This window comes from Contarinia nasturtii, unplaced genomic scaffold (assembly GCF_009176525.2).
Source record: "Contarinia nasturtii isolate CC-2019 unplaced genomic scaffold, AAFC_CNas_1.1 Cnas_scaffold_1500, whole genome shotgun sequence".
Taxonomy (NCBI): Eukaryota; Metazoa; Arthropoda; class Insecta; order Diptera; family Cecidomyiidae; genus Contarinia; species Contarinia nasturtii.
The window spans coordinates 956,567-975,012 of NW_022198836.1; the positions used below are offsets into that span (position 1 = coordinate 956,567).

Sequence of the window (18,446 nt, forward strand, 5' to 3'; positions counted from 1 at the left end):
ATTGCTTCGATGCGTAGGTAGTTCAAAAGTACTATATATTTTGTGCCGACTGGTGTTGACGAACTTACAGGATCGTAGAAAACTGTTTTTTACCTAAGAAGTCATTCACATGAATAATTTACACAGTTTTTGTATGGTTGTAGCTGCAATCGCGTATTTCTTTAGATTACTTCCTTCAATAGATTGATTACAGCTTAACTGGTTTTTGTTCAACTGTTCATAGAAAAATTGTTGAAAACAAATACTCACAATATTTCCAAAAAAGGCTTTTAAAATAGTTGAAAGTGAAACGAAACGTGTTAACGAAAACTCGTTTAAAAATACGGTCGCAATTTTTTTTATTAGACTGATAATTTAATTGAACCGTACACCTCCATGTTGGTTGGTATTTCAATTTATTTTAATTAAAAAAATACAAGCGACTCAATGAATATAAATTTCGAAAAAGATTAAAGCATAAACGGCATATTTAATCTCCTCCAAACGCTTGCGAGCATTTCGTTTTATTATCAGAATATGTGAATAACTCGTCATACGTTGACGCTGCAAAACTGCTTCTGAAACGAACTCATCGTTTTTTTATCTCAAGTGAACGGGGCAAATGAGGCGCTTGCTCCATAGCGTAGTTGTTATCGAACATGCAAGAGAGTCAGTTGTGTGTTTTCATTTCTGTTATGAATTGAATAAATGATTAGAATTTCATTCCGCTCTTAATATCAACAATTTACGCGAACATATTTACAAGTTCATTCAGTTAATAAATAGCGGGCTGTTGTTGCGGGGTTTTGTTGATTATTTTTCAAGAGACGACCGAGCTTTTACGTTTAAAATTATGTATATACTATAATGATCATATCGCTTAGAATGTGTGATGCCATATATATACACTGGCATCTGCGTCATAAGTTGAATGAATCCAAGTGCCAATTTTACAAGTAAACAATGTATATTTGGTTTTGTTTGTGGAAATATTATACGCAAAAACTCTTTAATCTACGTTCAGTACATAAACATGATCAAAATTGTGAAAAAAAAAACATATTAGAATTCTTTTGGTTAACTAAATGCAGTACAAATAACTATAATTAATTGAATATCGTGAAAATCGATAATTTAAATAATTTATTATTTTTAGGTGAAAAATGTCATGAGAAATATTCAGAATAAATGTGAAAGCAATGTGCTGCTGCTATTTTCTGAGTCGCGTTCACTTTTTTTACCCCAATATGAAACAAAAAAAATTGCACACATGTGTTTTTGTTTATTTATAGCTTCTGTGACATCAAACTGATGACAAAAAATCAAAAACTATATTATTATTGCTATTTTATCAATATTGTGAACTAAAACTCATACACTTTTATTCGTACTCAGGCATTTCATGCCCGCAGTGGTTTTGAAATTAACTATGAGTTTATTCAATTTCTATATAGCTTCAATAGGTCAATCGGGTGATCTGTCGCATAAAGAGTAATTACAAATCAAGTTGAATTTTTTGAAAATATTATAATGCATGATTTGTAACAATATTCTATTGTATAGTTTAATGGACAAAACTAACCATTATGGTATATGAATTATATAGATCGATATTATTTATTCAGCGGATTTGAATTCCCAAAACGACAATAATTAGTTATTGATTGTTGAGTGCAAGTTTGAAGAATATAAAAATAACCTTTTACGGAATTATTTTTAGCTTGATCATCCAATTTCTTGATGTTTAATCGATTCAATTCCGAAGAAATGTTAAACTATTTGTTTTTGTTTTGCATTCACCAATAATTCGTGAAAATAGACAGATTTTTTAACAAAAATTTTATTCAACACAAAGCTTATAAATGTCTAATGTGCCAAAGTATCAGACAATATGACTTGCAAATGAAACTATCGCATCTTATAATTTCAGAATAAAATGAATATAATTTGGTTTGTCTTTGGTTATTTTAGCAAACAAATGCGCAAGCACAATCAATAACTTAGCAACCGGTGAAGTTTATTCAATTGTCATTTTTATTCTGTCATCACTCCAAACATCTGAACAAATAATTAGTTTTGATTTGATATTGATAATTTGGTGATACTAGAAAAGAATTTGAAACAAAATGGAAGATAATATTATCCCAGCGGCTGAATTTGATATTTTCATAAACAGTATAAAAAAGTTTCAAGTGATTGATATTGGTACACCCGAATGGTTTGAACAGCATGAAATGCTCATTAAGTTCAACCAACAAGCAATATTAGAAGCGTCCACACATCGTGAAGAGTTGGTGAAAGAATTGTTTATTTCGAATGATAAACTTGAAATTTTGGTGCACGAAGCATATTGCGTTCTAGTTTGGCGAACCAAAGTCCTTCCCAAAATGTTGATGAATGAACGTGACTCAAATTCAACATTTTTTCTCTATACAATACTTTATCACGAAGCTATTGCGATGTCATTGCTGGAGATAATGTTATACCATGAAAATGGTTGTCAAGCGCTTGGTGATATTACCATAGACCTAATTGACTATTGTACACAAGCGGTTGTTCAGCTTATCGCTTTAAATCATTTGAAAGATGTACAAGAAAATGTTGATTCAAAAAAATTGCAAGCAGAAAGCGCCAGTGAAGAATTAGAACGACAAAAAAAAGATTTGCAGTACAAAATTGGTTTTCGTTGTTTGACCATTTTAAGTTTTATTGCTGATAAAATCGATGCATTGCCAATAAGTGTAGTCAGACGCATGGTAGTTACTCATGATGTTCCATGTTTATTGAGCGAGGTTCTAAATTGTCAACCATGGATACGTAATAGAAATGGCGTAGAAAAACATATCGATGACAAATGGATTTCAATCAATGATATTGATATGATCAAAGTTACCAAAGTTGAGGCGCACGCTTGGTTCTGTTTACGGCAGCTCCTGTTTAGCAACGAAGCAATCAATTTTTACGAAATAAACGAATTTCGACAGCGGGAAATTTCTAAATGTCAAGAATTGCTAAGCGTGAACTTACTTGATCAGCTACCACCATTATCCGATTTAAAACATCGACTCTGTACTTTAAGCCTCACGAATTCGAATTACAAATCTGGAAATATTATCTTGGAAGAAGTGCCCGAAATAAAAAATCAAATTGTTTATAACGCCAAAAAATTCGGCTACAAAGAAATTGCTGAACACCATATGCAACGATTTTTCCATTTGGAAGCATCACATATGATGAACATAGCAAAGCGTTTGAGTGAGACTTATAATGTTGAACTGTTGGAAAAACTGGATGAACAAAAGAGTGAAGACCAAAGTAAAGAACATTATTGCGCTGAATGCTATGCTGTAGCTTTTAAAAAGTGCTCTAAATGTGAAAAATCCTACTATTGTTCTAGAAAGTGCCAAGTTAAAAATTGGCCCATTCACAAAAGTGTTTGTGAAACCGAATAAAATGGAAATACGACAATTTCACTAACATATATTTATAGATATGCAAAATTCACGTAATATTTCACTCAAATAATTTCCTTATTAGAAAACAATGTGTAGTAATTTATTGGTAGAACAAAATAGTGACACGTTGGAAAAAATTGGCCATTATTTCATTTTCTTTTAGAATGATGAATATTTGAATGATCACACGCAACCCTACAATATTTTTTTGAAAGAAAAATTGATATAAAATAAATAATTATAATTGTCAAACACAGTGTTGGGTAATAAACCTGTACACATGTATTTCATAATCGAATGTTTTCAAAGCTCTATCAAAATGAAAAGCATCACAGTGTTACTTTCAATATGTTGGACTCTGTGGTTCTCTCATATATTCGCTATATCCGCTTGGCTTAGCCGGTGAGTATGTCTTTAAAAATCAGCGAGTGTATTGTTTAAAACGATCGAGTTAATTTTGTTCTTGTATAGTATATATAATATATAGTGAGGTTTACAAATATTGGAAACTTCTATTTTGTCACTTTATTTGCTGATCTCTTCCCATTTCAAATAAAAATGATTTGTTTTTTTTTTTTTGTATTCACAGGGTCTCAAACGTTCCGATGACACCCACTGCAATTTCTGTAGACGATGCATCCAAAGATGTTTTAGTAGAAGCCTCAATAGTAGGCGATGGCGAAAATCTTTTGGAAGCGGATAAAAATGATTCAAGTATTTTGCAACCGCAGACTACAGCTTCCACAATAGTGGACTCTGAACATGGTTCCGTTGCAGATCAAAATGAATCATTGCTTGAAACAATTGATGCTGATGTTCCCAAAATGGAATACGAAAGCAATAATACTTCAATAGAAAAAGATCTGACGGAGGAGAATCAAATTCCAGTTTTTTCAGAATGGGCTCAGAAACGTTTGGAGGAAGTTGAAAAAGAGGTTGAACAAGAAGCTGTTAATACATCTACAATGAAAAAGAATACATCAGCAACTAACAAACAACCAATACTTAAACTGAAAAACTCAAAAAATTATGCTTCGCCAGACTGCGGTGCTAAGATTGTAGCGGCAAATACGGAATCATCGGGCACAGGATATGTCTTAACTTCAACAAGAGACGAATACTTACTAAGCCCATGTAAAAGTCGCATATGGTTTATAGTTGAATTATGTGAAGCAATTCAGGCAGAACGAATCGATTTGGCTAATTTTGAACTGTTTTCATCGTCACCAAAAAACTTTTCAGTTGGTGTGAGCAGTCGATTTCCAACACGTGACTGGTCGAATGTGGGCAAGTTTATCGCCAAAGATGAACGATACATACAATCGTTTGATCTTCATCCACACCTTTTTGGTAAATATGTAAGAGTTGACATACACTCACATTATAATTCGGAACACTTTTGTCCGATCTCGTTATTTCGCGTCTATGGAACATCTGAGTTTGAAGCATTCGAAACAGAAAATCGCCAGCATCCTGTTATTGATGATATCGATGATGATGACGACGTTGTACAAGAGTCAGACGTAAATAAAAGTAAAACCAACATATTTAAATCAGCCAGCGATGCTGTAATGTCACTTGTTGATACTGTGAAGAAGGCCGCATCATTTGTTAAACCAAATGGAAACAAAACCATTGACAATGGTTCGCAAAATGTATCGAATCAAAATATAATGAATGACAATTGCATCTCACCGAATCATGTGATCAATTGCGAAATATGTTCACATGATATGACAAACGAAATTACTGCACTGGTTGAATGCAAGCAGAATTTATTAAAGCGCCTTTTGAGCATTAATATCATTCGAGATAGTATATACAAATCAAGAATTTGTAATACATTAATCGGCTCGGACTTAAACATTAACTGTAGTGAACCACCGGATATAAACAGCACGACTTCAAAACAATTAACTGATTTGCAAATGGATTATATCATTAATTTGTTCTCATTGAAGTACATTACAGGTAGATTTAGTAATTGATTTCTTTGAGCGCTTTTATTTAATCTATATATTTTAACATTACAGCAATGTGTAACTTACTAGCAGCGGCTGACAGGAAAATTGCATGGAATTCAACGATTCCAATTAACGCTGACCCACCAATTAATGTTACAATTGATCAAAAGGCCCGTAGTCAATTGTTGCCAAGAGAACATCAAGTTAAACCGAAACCAACGCCTCAAATTGTCCAAACAGATCCAATGCAAAGTGGCACATCTCAAGAAAATAATGCCGAAAATAAATTGCAAATGGAACAACGACCAGTTATTACTTCTGAGAGTATGGAACACAGCAACGAAATTGAATCGAATGAAAATCGTAATATGGAAAACATTGAAAACGACGTAATTGAATTGACGACACCATCTCCGGTCATAGAAAGTAGCGAAGACGTTAAAGATAGTAAAAACGGACAAAATATCTTCAATGTGGCTGACACCAGCGATGAGACGAATACAGAATCACAGAATATTTTAGTTGAAGTACCAATATCTACAGAAACTATAACAGAACCAAGTACAACAAGTACTGAACAAGAAATTACACCACCGAGTGTCATGATACTGCCAGAGACACCTACTACAACTCAAACACCTACTATCGATTTGAATGATGCAAGCGAAGAGCAAGTAAACAATGGATTCGGAAATTCACAGCAGTTGGGTCAGAAATTACACAGCGAAAGTGTATTTTTGCGATTATCAAATCGAGTAAAGGTATTAAATATATAAAAATGAAAATTATCATAGAATATTTGGTTGATTTTGTTTTTAATTATTCACAGGCTTTGGAGCTCAATATGTCATTGTCGGGTCAATATTTGGAAGAATTAAGTCGCCGGTATAAGAAGCAAGTTGAAGATCTGCAAGCTTCTTTTGCAAAAACTTTGGTGAACATCGAGGAACAAAGTCGAAGAAATTTGGAGCGAAAACAGGAGATTTTCGAGCAAAATGAGAAGTTACGCAACGATTTGGAAAATTTAACCGAACGAATCTCGGTTCGAAATATTATACTGTGTTGTGTATGTTTTACTTGTGTTCAAATACTAATATTCCACTTGATTTTGAAAATGTGGGGCCGTAAATATGGTTTGGATAAATATAGATCATCAAATACATCAAGTTCAGATATATCTCATACTGAAACGTCATCAAGAAAACGTAAAACAGGTAATATACCTATGAAATTCCGACGGAAGTCAGCAGAAGAGAAACGTTATCGTAATCCGTCGGAATCGTCAACGACAACATTACAACGTAGACCTAGCACCGAAGCACTCAACATCACTGGCACAAAAACATATACCGAACTGCTCATTAATGACTTAGCCGCCACTCAACACTCTTCTCCAAATTCTGATCGTCCTTTGTTTCATTCAAGAAAGGGAGAGAAAGATATTCATTATTTCAATAACATAAGCACCTCGAGCGATGGTCATGCGGCCGATATAAGCGGATACGTGAAAATTGAAGATCTTAAAGATATGTACGATAAACCAGAAGAAGAATATGAGTTCTATGGGCCTGCACCCGAATTGAAAAAGAACAGATCAGATTCACAGGCTGATGATTGCATGAGTGAGACAACAATCGATTCATCCGTTGATAGCGTTACATCGCATCCAAAAAAATCAAAATCGATTAGATACAACCGAAGAAGACTATCGTCACCATCATTTTTCAAATCTCCATTTTCAAGCGGGCCAACTGCTCAGTCTACAGGATGGGAATGGCATCGTTCAAAGAAATCGCATAACTCTAGTCAAATAAGTAAAAAATCGAAATCGGAGAGTCCGCCATCGCTAAAACAAAATGGAATTAATAACAACAACAATAATCCAACAGCAGTAAAAATCAGTAGCAAGAATATAGAAAACCAAAAGAGCACGAGGAATGATCCATCACAATCATCAGTCAGCTCAACAATTGATGATCGCAAGATCACATCGGGTAGTTTTAAACGAATTTTGAAAAAAATATTCTAGGCAATTTTTAAGTGAATTGCCCCTAGGAATGTACCCATTTATCTACTATTTAGAGACTGCATTAGAAGTGTTAACTTAGTAACGTAAAAAAAATTGTGAGCAAAATATTTTCTTTTGTTTTTAAAAAAAAGTTAGATCTTTAACAAATATTATCCGCTCAAATTGGTATAGCCGGAATGATAAGAAAACACCTTTTAAACGAGTCGGAATACCTCCGACCAGTTATAAAGACGTAAACATTCGATAAAATTATTGTTCCAAAAATGAAAGCTATTATAATTATAAAAACACTTAATTTATTGATATAGGTCCTAAGCAATGTAAAAATGTTTTTATTAAAATTATAGAAGAAAAAAATTGAGTTTATATTTTGATTTGATCTAAGAACTCTTGTACTTCGATTATTTCAGAATAATTTTGTTCCTTTTGAAGGAGTTCATTAATATGCTTTGCTGATTTTTCCATAGCATCATTCCATTTCTTTCCATCATATGCAACGTTCTGGCAATATAGAATTTCGTTTACGTCCTCGACAAGCTTGTACGATACAACAGAACTGAACGTACTTCTAAGATCTACCAGCACTTTTTCACGCAATTTCTCATCACGACACACCAGATTTAAAATAAATATTCCTAATTACCAGAGGAAAAAATTGCAATCAATTCAAGCAACAAAAAAAAAAAAATAACATTTACCAGTATCCCGAATTAATGATTTGACGGCATCCAAGACTTCCTGTTCTAAAAATTGAGTCGGCGGACAACTCATACCAACTGTGGGATCTTTGCTATCAACATCAAACAGAATGGCTTTAAAAGATTGACCTGCAAACAAGAATCAAAAAAAAAAAAAAAATTCCAACATAAAATTCGCATAATTTTAAAACTACACTACAGTGATAATTAGTAAATCAAACCATTTTTCAACGCCTTCTTCAAAAATTTTATACCATCATCGATGACCACTTTCAAACGAGAATCTTCAACTAAGCCAAAATAATCAGTTGCTATTTTCAACATTGATGGATCGATGTCTACAGCAATAATATTCGTATCTCTGCAATGAATGAATGAAATGTCAACATGTTAGGGCGTGCTAAACAAAATTACCGTTTTTTTCGTAAATTTTAAACTCACTTTAAAATTCTATGAATGAACGTACAAAGTCCACCACCACCAAGGCCAATGATTGCACAGTTGGTATTTTTCTTCGATTTGGTTCCATTCATTGATTTGATAAAGTGCAATCCCAAAGACATGTACTATATGTGGATGAAATAAAATAAACAATCACTCTATTACCCATAATATTACTACGGCTCAGTCCACTACAAACCAAATGATGTTGACAGCATAAGAACGTCGGCACCAACTGTTTCTCGACTTTTTTATTTTTACCTTTCACTAAAAGTTAAGCGCTTAGAGTTAGTGACAAAAACCACATTTCATTCATTTGCCTATTTAATTTACCAATTTTGACTAGGGCTTCCGATTGAATAACAAATTGATTGCTGAGGAAAATTAGACGACGAAATGTTTTATTGTCACCTTTAATTTCTTCTACTACAAAATCGCCAGATAAATCACTCTTTCCTTGAAAAATTGTTTCACGTAAGCCAACATCACTACCAAGTGACAAAAATGGAATCTGTTATTTAAAAAGAAGAAATGAACGATAAGATTCAAGGTTTTTTGTCATAAATTAAAAAATGATATACCTGTTTATTTTTCAAGCCGTTTGGAGAAAAATTACGAATATTGCCGCTTAACTCTACTTTCACGTCATCCCATGATTTATAAATGTGGCCACGATGCATTGAAACGATGGCTAATCGATCATGTTTTGCAGATTGAAGAAGTTTCTTTCTACCGGGTTCCGTTGAAAAAAGCCATTCAGTTTCTCGGCCTTGTGGAACAATAAATGCAGCATATCTTCCGTTTTCACGATTTGGTTTTTGATCCAATATGTGAATTGTATATCGTGGAATCTTATTGTTGGCGGGCTCATACAAGTCAATAGAAACCTCCTTCATATCTATACAAAGGTACCACAAATTTTAATTAAACTATGATTATATAAAATAAACAATCTCTCTATTACCCGCAATATTACTACGGGTCAGTCCACTACAAACCAGTGCCGACTTTTGAACTGAGAAAACTTCTTCCTGTATCTCTTCTAAACTGTTCATTCGAATCATTTTATCGCCGGCCATACATACTTCCAGAATTTGCGACGGCAATCTTTGAAACTTTGTAACGATAACCATAAAGACAGGAAGTGATCTGTCACCGTCTTCGGCAGTTTTTTCTTCAGCTTCAATACAGCGTACAACACGAAACATCCAATTGTTCACGGCAAATCGTTTAAGAAGACCTTCCAAAATATGCTTTTGCAGCAACGAGACCACAATATATCTCCCACCGACGCGCAACACGCGATCGATTTCTGACCAGTAAGTCTGAACATATTTTAGAACGGCATCAGTTTCATCCACATAAATCGCATCAAGCGTTGCCTTGTCCAGAACTGCAGAAAATTTTCCATTTTCAAATTGTTTCATATCACATGCATCTATTTGCATGAATTTCAAATCGGGGCGTATGACTTTATTTCGTGTCAACATCTGATTGACTACCAGAGGTGATGTGTCAATATTCGTAATATTCCTAGTAATATTATTTTTTATTTTTTTAATTCATATGTACCGGATACAAATGAAATGAATAAAAATAAGAAAAACCTACTTGTAACCAACATCGTATAAATCCATACATAATTTTGAATTACCACAGCCGACATTTAGAATTTCCTCTTGCGATTTAATATATTTATGCAAATGATGACATAATTCGGGATATTCGCCGTACCTTTAAAATAATAAAAGGGTTCAACAGAAACACTTATCAGTGTGAATGTTTGCACAATTACCATTCAAAAGTTTTCTTTCCACGTTTTTGGAAAAACGAATTCCAATATTCGGTTTGTGTAAAATCTTCGCGTGTTTTGGGTAAAAGATTCATATTGACGTTTTTTCCCTTCCCACTTGCTTATTTATTATTTATATCCTTTTCTTCAAGAATGCTAACCGGGAAAATTTATGTTTACAAAATTTTGTATTTATTGAAGTAATCTATCTACACGTGCGACTGTCTATCTGACATTCGAGTGTCACATCAAAGATACATTTGACATTTCGACCAAAAATCGAGTTGAATATTTAAATTTACAAGGTAACATTTTATTTCAATATTTATTGTTTTACACCATTTGAGCATTAATACATTTTTGTTTTTGGTATGATTTAAAACTAGTTACAACGTAGATAGTTTTTCGATTTTCGGTTTTTACGCAATAATCTTAATTGTAGATTACATTGAATTAATTCTTCGGCTTGATCGATTGCATTTATTGTGTGTACTTGCAGGACTGGAACATACATAGAGGCAAATTGTTCAATATCTTGTCGTATAGCATCTTCATTTAGTTGACAAGAGTTGTAGGGAATTTCTTTGTCATTAACACTGATAGCACCTTCGTCAAATGTTAGGTGCTTCATTCGTTCGTTTATCATCATTTCGGCAACTGTAACTGGCGCTGAATTTAGTGCATGTATATTTAAAAAAGCTGTTTCACCATGAACTTCGTAAAATGCTCCGTTTACTAACTTACTTCCAAATGATGAAACATCGTCTGGATTGGCACGATAGCCCGTTTCTAGCAAACGAATTCCAACTGAACTGGTTTTTAGGCGATACTTCTCGTCCAAACATTTCAATGAAATATTTTGTAAGTATAAATTGTCTTGCCAGTGCAATTTTCCAATCACAGAACACTTTCCATAGTGGAATTCAAATGGTGATTTATAAAAAATGAGTTCTTCTACCAGAAAATCCCTGAAAATGTGACAATAATCGGGTAATTGTAGTATTTTGGCTGCCATTTGAACAAATTCAAATGAATGAGTAAACTGTCACATATATAGCGTAAGTGCGTAAATTATAGTGAGCCCGAAAGTCGGTTTGTTTTCATTATTTTCGACAGCGTTCCCGTCGTGCTAAGCCCGACTCGACGTATGCACAATAATGTATATGAATGCGTGTTTCGACGTTTGAATGGGCGCAAAGCAACCGTTTATAAGTGACAGATGGACGCTTGATATCAAGTTAATTGTGCTGCTGATACTTATTGTTCAAAAATTTATGATTGAAATCACCAAGTCGTGAAAAAAAAAACATCAACTTGAGGAGTAGTATTACATAGTTAAAGATGTCACTGAAAATATTCAATCATCGTTATAGCTTCATTTCTAATAGCAATACGTTCTACAGTACAGAAGATGAAGCACATTTACATTGTCTACTCAAGGTGACTTAACTTCATTTTTTATACAATATAAATTTTAAGTTTGTATTTTGATAATTTTTCTATTGTTTCAACAAATATTTAAAGGATACGATTAACAATAGTCAAACCGAAGATTTTGTTGATGAGGTTCAAGATCTCCCACTTATGCTAAGCAACTTGCATCAGATTATAAGCAAATGTGATCCAAAGTCAGGTACATTTTAAGAACAATATTGGCTGTTTTATGTCTATAAAAACATTAACATAGTTCAATCGGTTTGAATTTTTAACACTATTCATAGGACCTTTTGGAAAATCGGTGGAATTGATGGAAAAAATAATACTCTCATTGAAAGATGATCAAGATATTTTGAAAATGTTGCCCATTCTACCAGTATTGACTGATGTTCTCTTGAGATCATCTTCTCGAATCGACTATATACTCAAATTAATTCAGGATGTTTCATTTGGAATCGTAATCAAAACATGTCAACCGTTCATTGAGCGTCTCATTCGTTTCTGCGTTAAATTGCTTTGTGATGAAACAATTGAAGTGAGTACAGTGTCTGTTACTTGATAAAAGTGTCAATTAATGATTGTTTTTTTTTTTCAAATCAAACAGTATGATGATAAGTTGCGGAATGTGTCATTGTCAGTCTTAATAAACTTGTGCAGTAAGAGTTCCATATCGGTTGGTATATTGGAGCAGCAAATCAATTTGATCGATTTACAGAAAAGAATTCCACTTGAAACGTATGGCATACTGGTATGGCGTTGTTTATTTTTTTCTTAACTTTTTATTAAAATAACTATTACTACATAAATCATTACATTGTAGACGTGCAAAATGAACCTAATTTTGAATGAATGTGGAAATATTCTTCGCGATTCGGATGTGCGCAACTTCCTAAAATTCACAACGAAAGAACTACATCGGATTCCGTAAGTTTCAACTTACGTCTATTATACTTTATTATCGTTGTTTCCAGACTAAACCCGTATATTTTAGATCTTTGGACGAACAATCATTGAAGCATTTAATTGAATTCATTCGGGACATTTCACAGAGAGCTAGTACAAAACAAGTGCTCCAAGGATACGATTTCTGTTCTGGAATACAGGCTGCAATAATGGTACTTTTTAAATGAAAATATATTTACAAACATTTTGTGACCAAACTAAAATTTAATTTTCAGATTTTAGAAAATAATACCGATAACAACCACACTATTCATATTAATTCATTATTTGAAATTATCAAAATTGTGACAACTTCCAAAAGTAAGTTAATCTAATTTTTTTTTTGGATTATATTAAGAAAATTTACGATTTTTTAATTGATGCTTAGATGATTCACTGAAAAATTTGGTCATTTCTATGATAAGTTTTGGCATAAAACGAATCCAATCCCCAGAGTACCGTGTTCAAGCATTGGAAACATTGGCAACGATTTTCAATAATGGTAACCAACAAATATTTGAAATAACGTCTTCTGCCAATTAAGGCATAAAATAATATAAAATATAATGGGATAATTTTAGATCCGAAAATCAGTACAAGCAACTTTGAAATGGAGGAAATGCAAGAGACTCTAAACGCAATACTTTATAGCAATGAGCGACATCCCACAATTGTAAGTAGTTATTTGAAATCATTGATAATATCGTTTAGTAATGAAATGAATAACAATACAACAATTAATTGAATTATAGATGGCACCATTGTTTAAACTACTCAACGTTTTGGCACGAAACTTCAAAGTAAATTTGTTGACAAGCAAAACTGTAGACTCTATTTTTGCTCCATTGCTCAGATTAGAAAGTTCAAACTATTTCAAATTGCCCATTGGTGAAATAACCATGTATTTAGAGTGTTTGTCAACATTATCCGTTTTGTTGGAAAATAATCTTCTCGATTCTTCAAAGCCACATGTATTCCAAGTCAAAAATATTCAATTTTTAGTTGCGATGGCTATCAAACATGGAAATAGTGGTAATGTATTCATTAAAGTTTCATAAATAATTCAATTTTACTACCAACGGTGATCTATAAAAAAAATCTTCTTCTAGATCAATGCTGTCTGGCATTATCTTTGATGGAACGTTTTTCGAAACGCGAAATTTCTGAGGTGAAAATATCTTTGTGTTATTACCAATTTTCAATAATTATTAACTTATAATTTGATCTCACTTTCAGATCATTTCGGCTAAAGTTAGTGACGGAAGAACAAATGATCCACATATATTTTTACAAAATAATAAACACTCTGCTGGAGTTGGGATGGACTTCAGCAATGAACTTGGTAGTGAAAGAATAAAGAACGTGTTCTTCAATATTGAAAAAGCGTGTTTGAGTGAAAAGGTTTATTGTTTTTTTATTTACATGCAACTTTCTATAAATACTAATATACATGTGCAATTGTTTTTACAGATTGAAGTACCATCATCTGACTTTATAGAATTGTATACAAACGAAATTGCAATGCTGAAACAACAAATTAAAATATTGACACAAAAATATGAAGATGTTTCAAATGAGGTACGTGTACACCCCGATAAAAACAAAAAAAGCACACAAAATGTTCCCGGTATATATATTATATAATAATTAAAACCAATTAAATACTATCGCCATATAGGTAAATTTGGTAAAGGGATATAATCTACAGTTAGAGATAACATCAATGAAATGGTCGGAACTTGCTCAAAATCTTCAAAAATCGAATGAAATGTAAGTCTTCACTTTAAAGTTTTTTTTTTGGCCAAATTTACTTCACATTAATTTTATAGGCTCCTAACTGATAATGAAAAGCTGAAAACAGTAGTGAATTCATTACGATCACAATTGAAATCATCTTTGGGCGAAAATGAAGAGGCTATACGAAAACTTGCACAAGAAAAAACAGTAGCGTCTAGAAAGAACAAGGAAATGGTATATACAAATATTTGAAAGCATTATTTTACGGATCCATTACCATCATTTATTTATTTTTTTTATTAGGAACAAAAACTACAATCGCTTGAAGATGAGTTAAAAGATACAGAAGACATGCGTCAAACTATACTCTCGTTAATGTCCAAGCGAAAGAAGCCAAGCACCAAGGAAACATAACGCTGTATATTTTAATATATTGTTTATAGCAAAGTTTAGATCTTTGCACAATAAAATCTCATATTAAAAATAAAACATTTACATCGTCAAGAACAGATACATCGTCATTTACATTTAAGCAATTCATATATTTTATTGTGACATTAAAATTTCTTTACTGAAATTCATTTTACATTTGTTTGGATAGCATTTCATGACCAATAAATAAATTGTAGACAAAAAAAAAATAATTTAATTCAAATGCAAATGAAATTTCCTTTGTTTTAAAAATCTAATAAAATTAGTTCGGTACACAACCAAATTCAGTACTGTCTCGAATAAGTCTCAAACATGAAAATTTCAGTATTGAAACAGTTGCCACCGCTGGACCAACGTAACTATCAAAGCCATCTTTCTTTCGATCTACCTCATCAAAGAATGTAAATTAACACACAAGTTCAATTATGTAGTTTAGCTTTCGTGACATATCCCGAGTGTATTGGCATGCTTCCGTTTCCACAGTTTTAGAGTATTCTCTTTTTCATGATTTTCCTTGTACTTGACAGTGTCGTAAGTTGTAGAATTTTTTTTTTTGAATTACCATTAATGAAATAATTAAAAAAAAAACTCGTCTAGTTTGTACAAATAGAGACAATGATTTCATCTTTTCTTGACGAGTATACACAATTAAGACCATATAAAATGCTTGTAGCATTCCTATCATGCTTTGCGATGCTAGTTCTTTCATCTCTATTTATTACACGAGGTGGAATGTATATGCTGCAATTATTTTATTGGTCATTTTGATTTGTCTGTGCGAAACACTAATTTGTGGCTGGATTTATGGAGCCGAAAATTTTGTCCGAGATATTGAATTTATGATTGGAAAAAACTCAGTGGGACGGTGGTGGCTGATTTGTTGGAAATATATTACACCAACTATTCTACGCGTATGAATTCTCACTATGCATTCATTTTATCTATTGAAAATAACGATATGAGAGTATATATTTTTATTCAGCCATAAGTGCTGAATAAAAACCATACTATCCTATCGTTATATTCAATTAATATTTATACCAATTTTATCATATATTCAGTTTATATTTGTAACCACAATTTTATTCAACACTGAAATCACATACAATGGAATGGTATATCCAAAAACCTTGATTGTCATTGGATGGGCAAGCTGCCTGATGTTATTTGTATACCCATATGTTTTTTGTTCAAGTTAAATAAGATGAGCGCCTCATTGAAAAAGTTAGAAGTATACTTACGCAATTGCAATTTCTTTTCATATACTTTATTACTTTATTTCAGCGGATACGAATCTCACTTACTCCAAATGATTGGGGACCTGTCGATGAATACGATTGCAAGCCTTGGGAAGAAATGATAAAAAATTCTGAAATATATTGCAATGCATAAACACTTTTTTTTTTCATTTCTTAAAATTATCCATTCAAGACAATTTATTTGTATATTTGTGTGCTTTTTTTCATTATTGAGTATTCAATTTACAAAAAGAAGTAAACTATTTTTTGGGCAGTTATAACAAGAACGGAGTTTAGTTTTTTTTATTTTACTTCAGTGCACTGTTTGGTGTTGATATTGTTGTTTTTCCAGTGGTGAGAACAGTAAAATATTCGGGGAAGAATTCAGCAGTTGTGCTTAATAGGTTCCAGGTGCAGGTTCCACATTTTGAGATGAAACTGATTGCACGTGTCCCACCAATGGTGCTACGTGTTGGGCACCACGTGTGGTAGCAACATAGCTTCTATAATATAGAATAAATGAACATAGTGGATAGTCATGAGTCCACGATTATCATTATCCTTATGCTTTCATGCAAAAATTGCGAAAAAATACTCACGCAGATGGTACGTGTGGTGAGGCGACAGCAACTGGTACTGGGGCGACTGGAGAAACAGCAACGGATGCTGGTAGTGATAAAGCTTGGGCGCTATATGCAACTGGAACTGGTGCAGCATAGCTGAGTCCGGCATATCCCTGAGATAGTGAAATGCGAGGTGCATAAGCTAATTGATAGCTTGAAGCCAATGGATAGCCTGAATAAGCCAAAGGCAAAGGCAATAGGCTTGCATTGGTGTTGATGGCGGCCAAAGCCAACATGACTACAGCGATGATGAACTGCAAAAAAAAAATTGTCAATAAAATCAAAACTATTTGTGAAATAAATGTCTCTTACCTTCATATTGGATATTGAGTTTTAGATATAGCTACACTTTGAGAGTCAAGTGAATTCTGATCTGATATCTACACAACTGGGCTATTTATACAAAAATGTAAAGGAGCAAAAGTGTCAAATGACAGCACGAATACACCGAAAAGGGGAGAACAGGAATTCTCAGAGACAAAATCAACGGTATCGGATGCAAAACAAAGAAAGATAGATATCAACTTTTTTTACTTCATTCATATGTGATTTTTTTTGTATCAGGCGTGGCTCGCATTATTTAGCGCATATAATACGGATTATGATTTTATACAATTACACAAATTGACTAACCACTCTCCTTCTCGGTTGGTCATTGTTTCACGTCACTGCCAACGTTATTAATTGTCACTATAATCAATTGGAATTCTATTCCAGTTTCTTCTCGTCATATCTTTCAATTTCGTTACAATACCTGTTTCATGCATTTTTACAACTATTACATTACGTGTCACATATATGATTTCAATAAGTATGCAAATAGTATATGATATCGAATAATATATATAACATTGCTATTCTAGATAATATACATAATATTATCGCATGAGTTATGTGCAAGAACAATGCATTCCATAGACACGGAACTTAGTAATTTGAACTCAATGAAATTGAAATCGAAATCAGGATTGATTTCGTGGAGAATTGGTTTTTCATTCAGGTCATTACTCTCGTCGAAAAATATATTTATGGTATGATATTTTGCACTATCGAGTTAATTACATGTAGGTTGAATTAAATTGGTGAACTTCCTTATATGTGTTGTCTTACTTTCTGTACATACAATATAAAAAGTGAATATCACATAACTGACCACATTAAAACTGTCGTCATTTGAGTGAATAGCATAGATTTGAATATCTTACTCACTTTTACTTTAAAATGAGTGCAAGCTATTTTAATGTCATTCAAAAGAATGAATTGTATTTTTTCCGTCATCAAAAATAAATGGTAGTCGTTCTTTGATGATGAGGTCATATATACAAATTACACATATTTTTTTCGTTTTGTAAAAGAAATTTGCTTATCCACCCCACGCATATTGAGTACTACAAAGATATTTTCTTCTAGAATTTAAAAGTTGATTTCTCTCTAAGTGCATTCATTTCATTATTTCTTCTGTGTTCGCATGTTATGCACGTTTTCGTTTTCATCAAGAATTTTTTCGTAGATATAAAAAAAATAAATCATTTTTCAAGTTTAATGCGAAGGAAAACAATTCTTGTGCAATTTCTCATACTGCTTTGTCTGTCATTTCTCGTGGCTGAAAATTGATATTCACAAGGTTGAATACCAGTGCACAGCAAGTCCATAGTCAAATGTACATTTTCAGCATGTTG

At 32.8% G+C, this 18,446-nt stretch overlaps 5 protein-coding genes across 8 annotated transcripts in view; 2 read left to right on the top strand and 3 right to left on the bottom strand.

Annotated features, from left to right (window-relative positions):
- Window positions 1-7,777, top strand: part of LOC116346294 (SUN domain-containing ossification factor) — a 13,742-nt gene extending 5,965 nt beyond the window's left edge. The window contains exons 1-4 of one of the 3 annotated variants that reach the window (XM_031776251.1): window positions 3,450-3,836; window positions 4,024-5,405; window positions 5,468-6,159; window positions 6,228-7,776. In XM_031776251.1, the coding sequence (XP_031632111.1) occupies window positions 3,715-3,836; window positions 4,024-5,405; window positions 5,468-6,159; window positions 6,228-7,427 (3,396 nt within the window). In that variant the 5' untranslated portion in view covers window positions 3,450-3,714 and the 3' untranslated portion in view covers window positions 7,428-7,776. Of the gene's footprint in view, window positions 1-1,674; window positions 3,837-4,023; window positions 5,406-5,467; window positions 6,160-6,227 lie in introns of those variants that run through there. The other 2 variants (XM_031776250.1, XR_004201572.1) reach the window with 2 other exon arrangements.
- LOC116346295 (eEF1A lysine and N-terminal methyltransferase homolog) lies at window positions 7,723-10,584 on the bottom strand. The gene is made up of 10 exons (XM_031776252.1): window positions 10,362-10,584; window positions 10,178-10,300; window positions 9,531-10,099; window positions 9,148-9,464; window positions 8,900-9,077; window positions 8,766-8,833; window positions 8,567-8,691; window positions 8,347-8,486; window positions 8,126-8,254; window positions 7,723-8,062 (listed from the first exon to the last, which is right to left on the bottom strand). Exons 1-10 carry the CDS (start codon window positions 10,451-10,453, stop codon window positions 7,791-7,793), a joined length of 2,013 nt encoding a protein of 670 aa, XP_031632112.1. The 5' UTR covers window positions 10,454-10,584; the 3' UTR covers window positions 7,723-7,790.
- Window positions 10,585-10,717: 133 nt separating this feature from the next.
- LOC116346313 lies at window positions 10,718-11,402 on the bottom strand. 2 transcript variants are annotated; one of them, XM_031776286.1, is made up of 2 exons: window positions 11,103-11,402; window positions 10,718-11,015 (listed from the first exon to the last, which is right to left on the bottom strand). In XM_031776286.1, exons 1-2 carry the CDS (start codon window positions 11,371-11,373, stop codon window positions 10,741-10,743), a joined length of 546 nt encoding a protein of 181 aa, XP_031632146.1. In that variant the 5' UTR covers window positions 11,374-11,402; the 3' UTR covers window positions 10,718-10,740. The 2 variants fall into 2 exon arrangements, with proteins under 2 accessions (XP_031632146.1, XP_031632145.1); XM_031776285.1 differs by having other exon boundaries at window positions 10,718-11,027.
- A 156-nt stretch (window positions 11,403-11,558) lies between these two features.
- On the top strand, window positions 11,559-15,051 carry LOC116346312. Its single transcript, XM_031776283.1, has 16 exons — window positions 11,559-11,798; window positions 11,883-11,991; window positions 12,080-12,330; window positions 12,400-12,543; window positions 12,616-12,719; window positions 12,787-12,910; window positions 12,974-13,058; window positions 13,126-13,239; window positions 13,319-13,410; window positions 13,490-13,769; window positions 13,847-13,905; window positions 13,974-14,138; window positions 14,208-14,315; window positions 14,416-14,507; window positions 14,567-14,708; window positions 14,778-15,051. Exons 1-16 carry the CDS (start codon window positions 11,700-11,702, stop codon window positions 14,886-14,888), a joined length of 2,079 nt encoding a protein of 692 aa, XP_031632143.1. The 5' UTR covers window positions 11,559-11,699; the 3' UTR covers window positions 14,889-15,051.
- Window positions 15,052-16,441: 1,390 nt separating this feature from the next.
- LOC116346350 (adult cuticle protein 1-like) lies at window positions 16,442-17,209 on the bottom strand. The gene is made up of 3 exons (XM_031776344.1): window positions 17,080-17,209; window positions 16,744-17,021; window positions 16,442-16,647 (listed from the first exon to the last, which is right to left on the bottom strand). The coding sequence occupies exons 1-3, from the start codon at window positions 17,083-17,085 to the stop codon at window positions 16,542-16,544; spliced, it is 390 nt and encodes a 129-aa protein (XP_031632204.1). The 5' UTR covers window positions 17,086-17,209; the 3' UTR covers window positions 16,442-16,541.
- Window positions 17,210-18,446: the final 1,237 nt, after the last annotated feature.

Excerpts from the sequence above, each read along its gene's own strand:
- LOC116346295 (XM_031776252.1), bottom strand. The coding sequence starts at position 10,453 with ATGAATCTTTTACCCAAAACACGCGAAGATTTTACACAAACCGAATAT. Across the intron at positions 8,692-8,765 it reads TATGCTGTCAACATCATTTG|TACATGTCTTTGGGATTGCA; the intron begins GTTTGTAGTGGA and ends ATCCACATATAG. Across the intron at positions 8,255-8,346 it reads GAAGAAGGCGTTGAAAAATG|GTCAATCTTTTAAAGCCATT; the intron begins GTTTGATTTACT and ends TCTTGTTTGCAG.
- LOC116346313 (XM_031776285.1), bottom strand. The coding sequence starts at position 11,373 with ATGGCAGCCAAAATACTACAATTACCCGATTATTGTCACATTTTCAGG. Across the intron at positions 11,028-11,102 it reads CGATGTTTCATCATTTGGAA|CGCCAGTTACAGTTGCCGAA; the intron begins GTAAGTTAGTAA and ends CACTAAATTCAG.
- LOC116346312 (XM_031776283.1), top strand. The coding sequence starts at position 11,700 with ATGTCACTGAAAATATTCAATCATCGTTATAGCTTCATTTCTAATAGC. Across the intron at positions 11,992-12,079 it reads CAAATGTGATCCAAAGTCAG|GACCTTTTGGAAAATCGGTG; the intron begins GTACATTTTAAG and ends CACTATTCATAG. Across the intron at positions 13,059-13,125 it reads AATTGTGACAACTTCCAAAA|ATGATTCACTGAAAAATTTG; the intron begins GTAAGTTAATCT and ends ATTGATGCTTAG.
- LOC116346350 (XM_031776344.1), bottom strand. Across the intron at positions 16,648-16,743 it reads TCACCACACGTACCATCTGC|AAGCTATGTTGCTACCACAC; the intron begins GTGAGTATTTTT and ends TCTATATTATAG.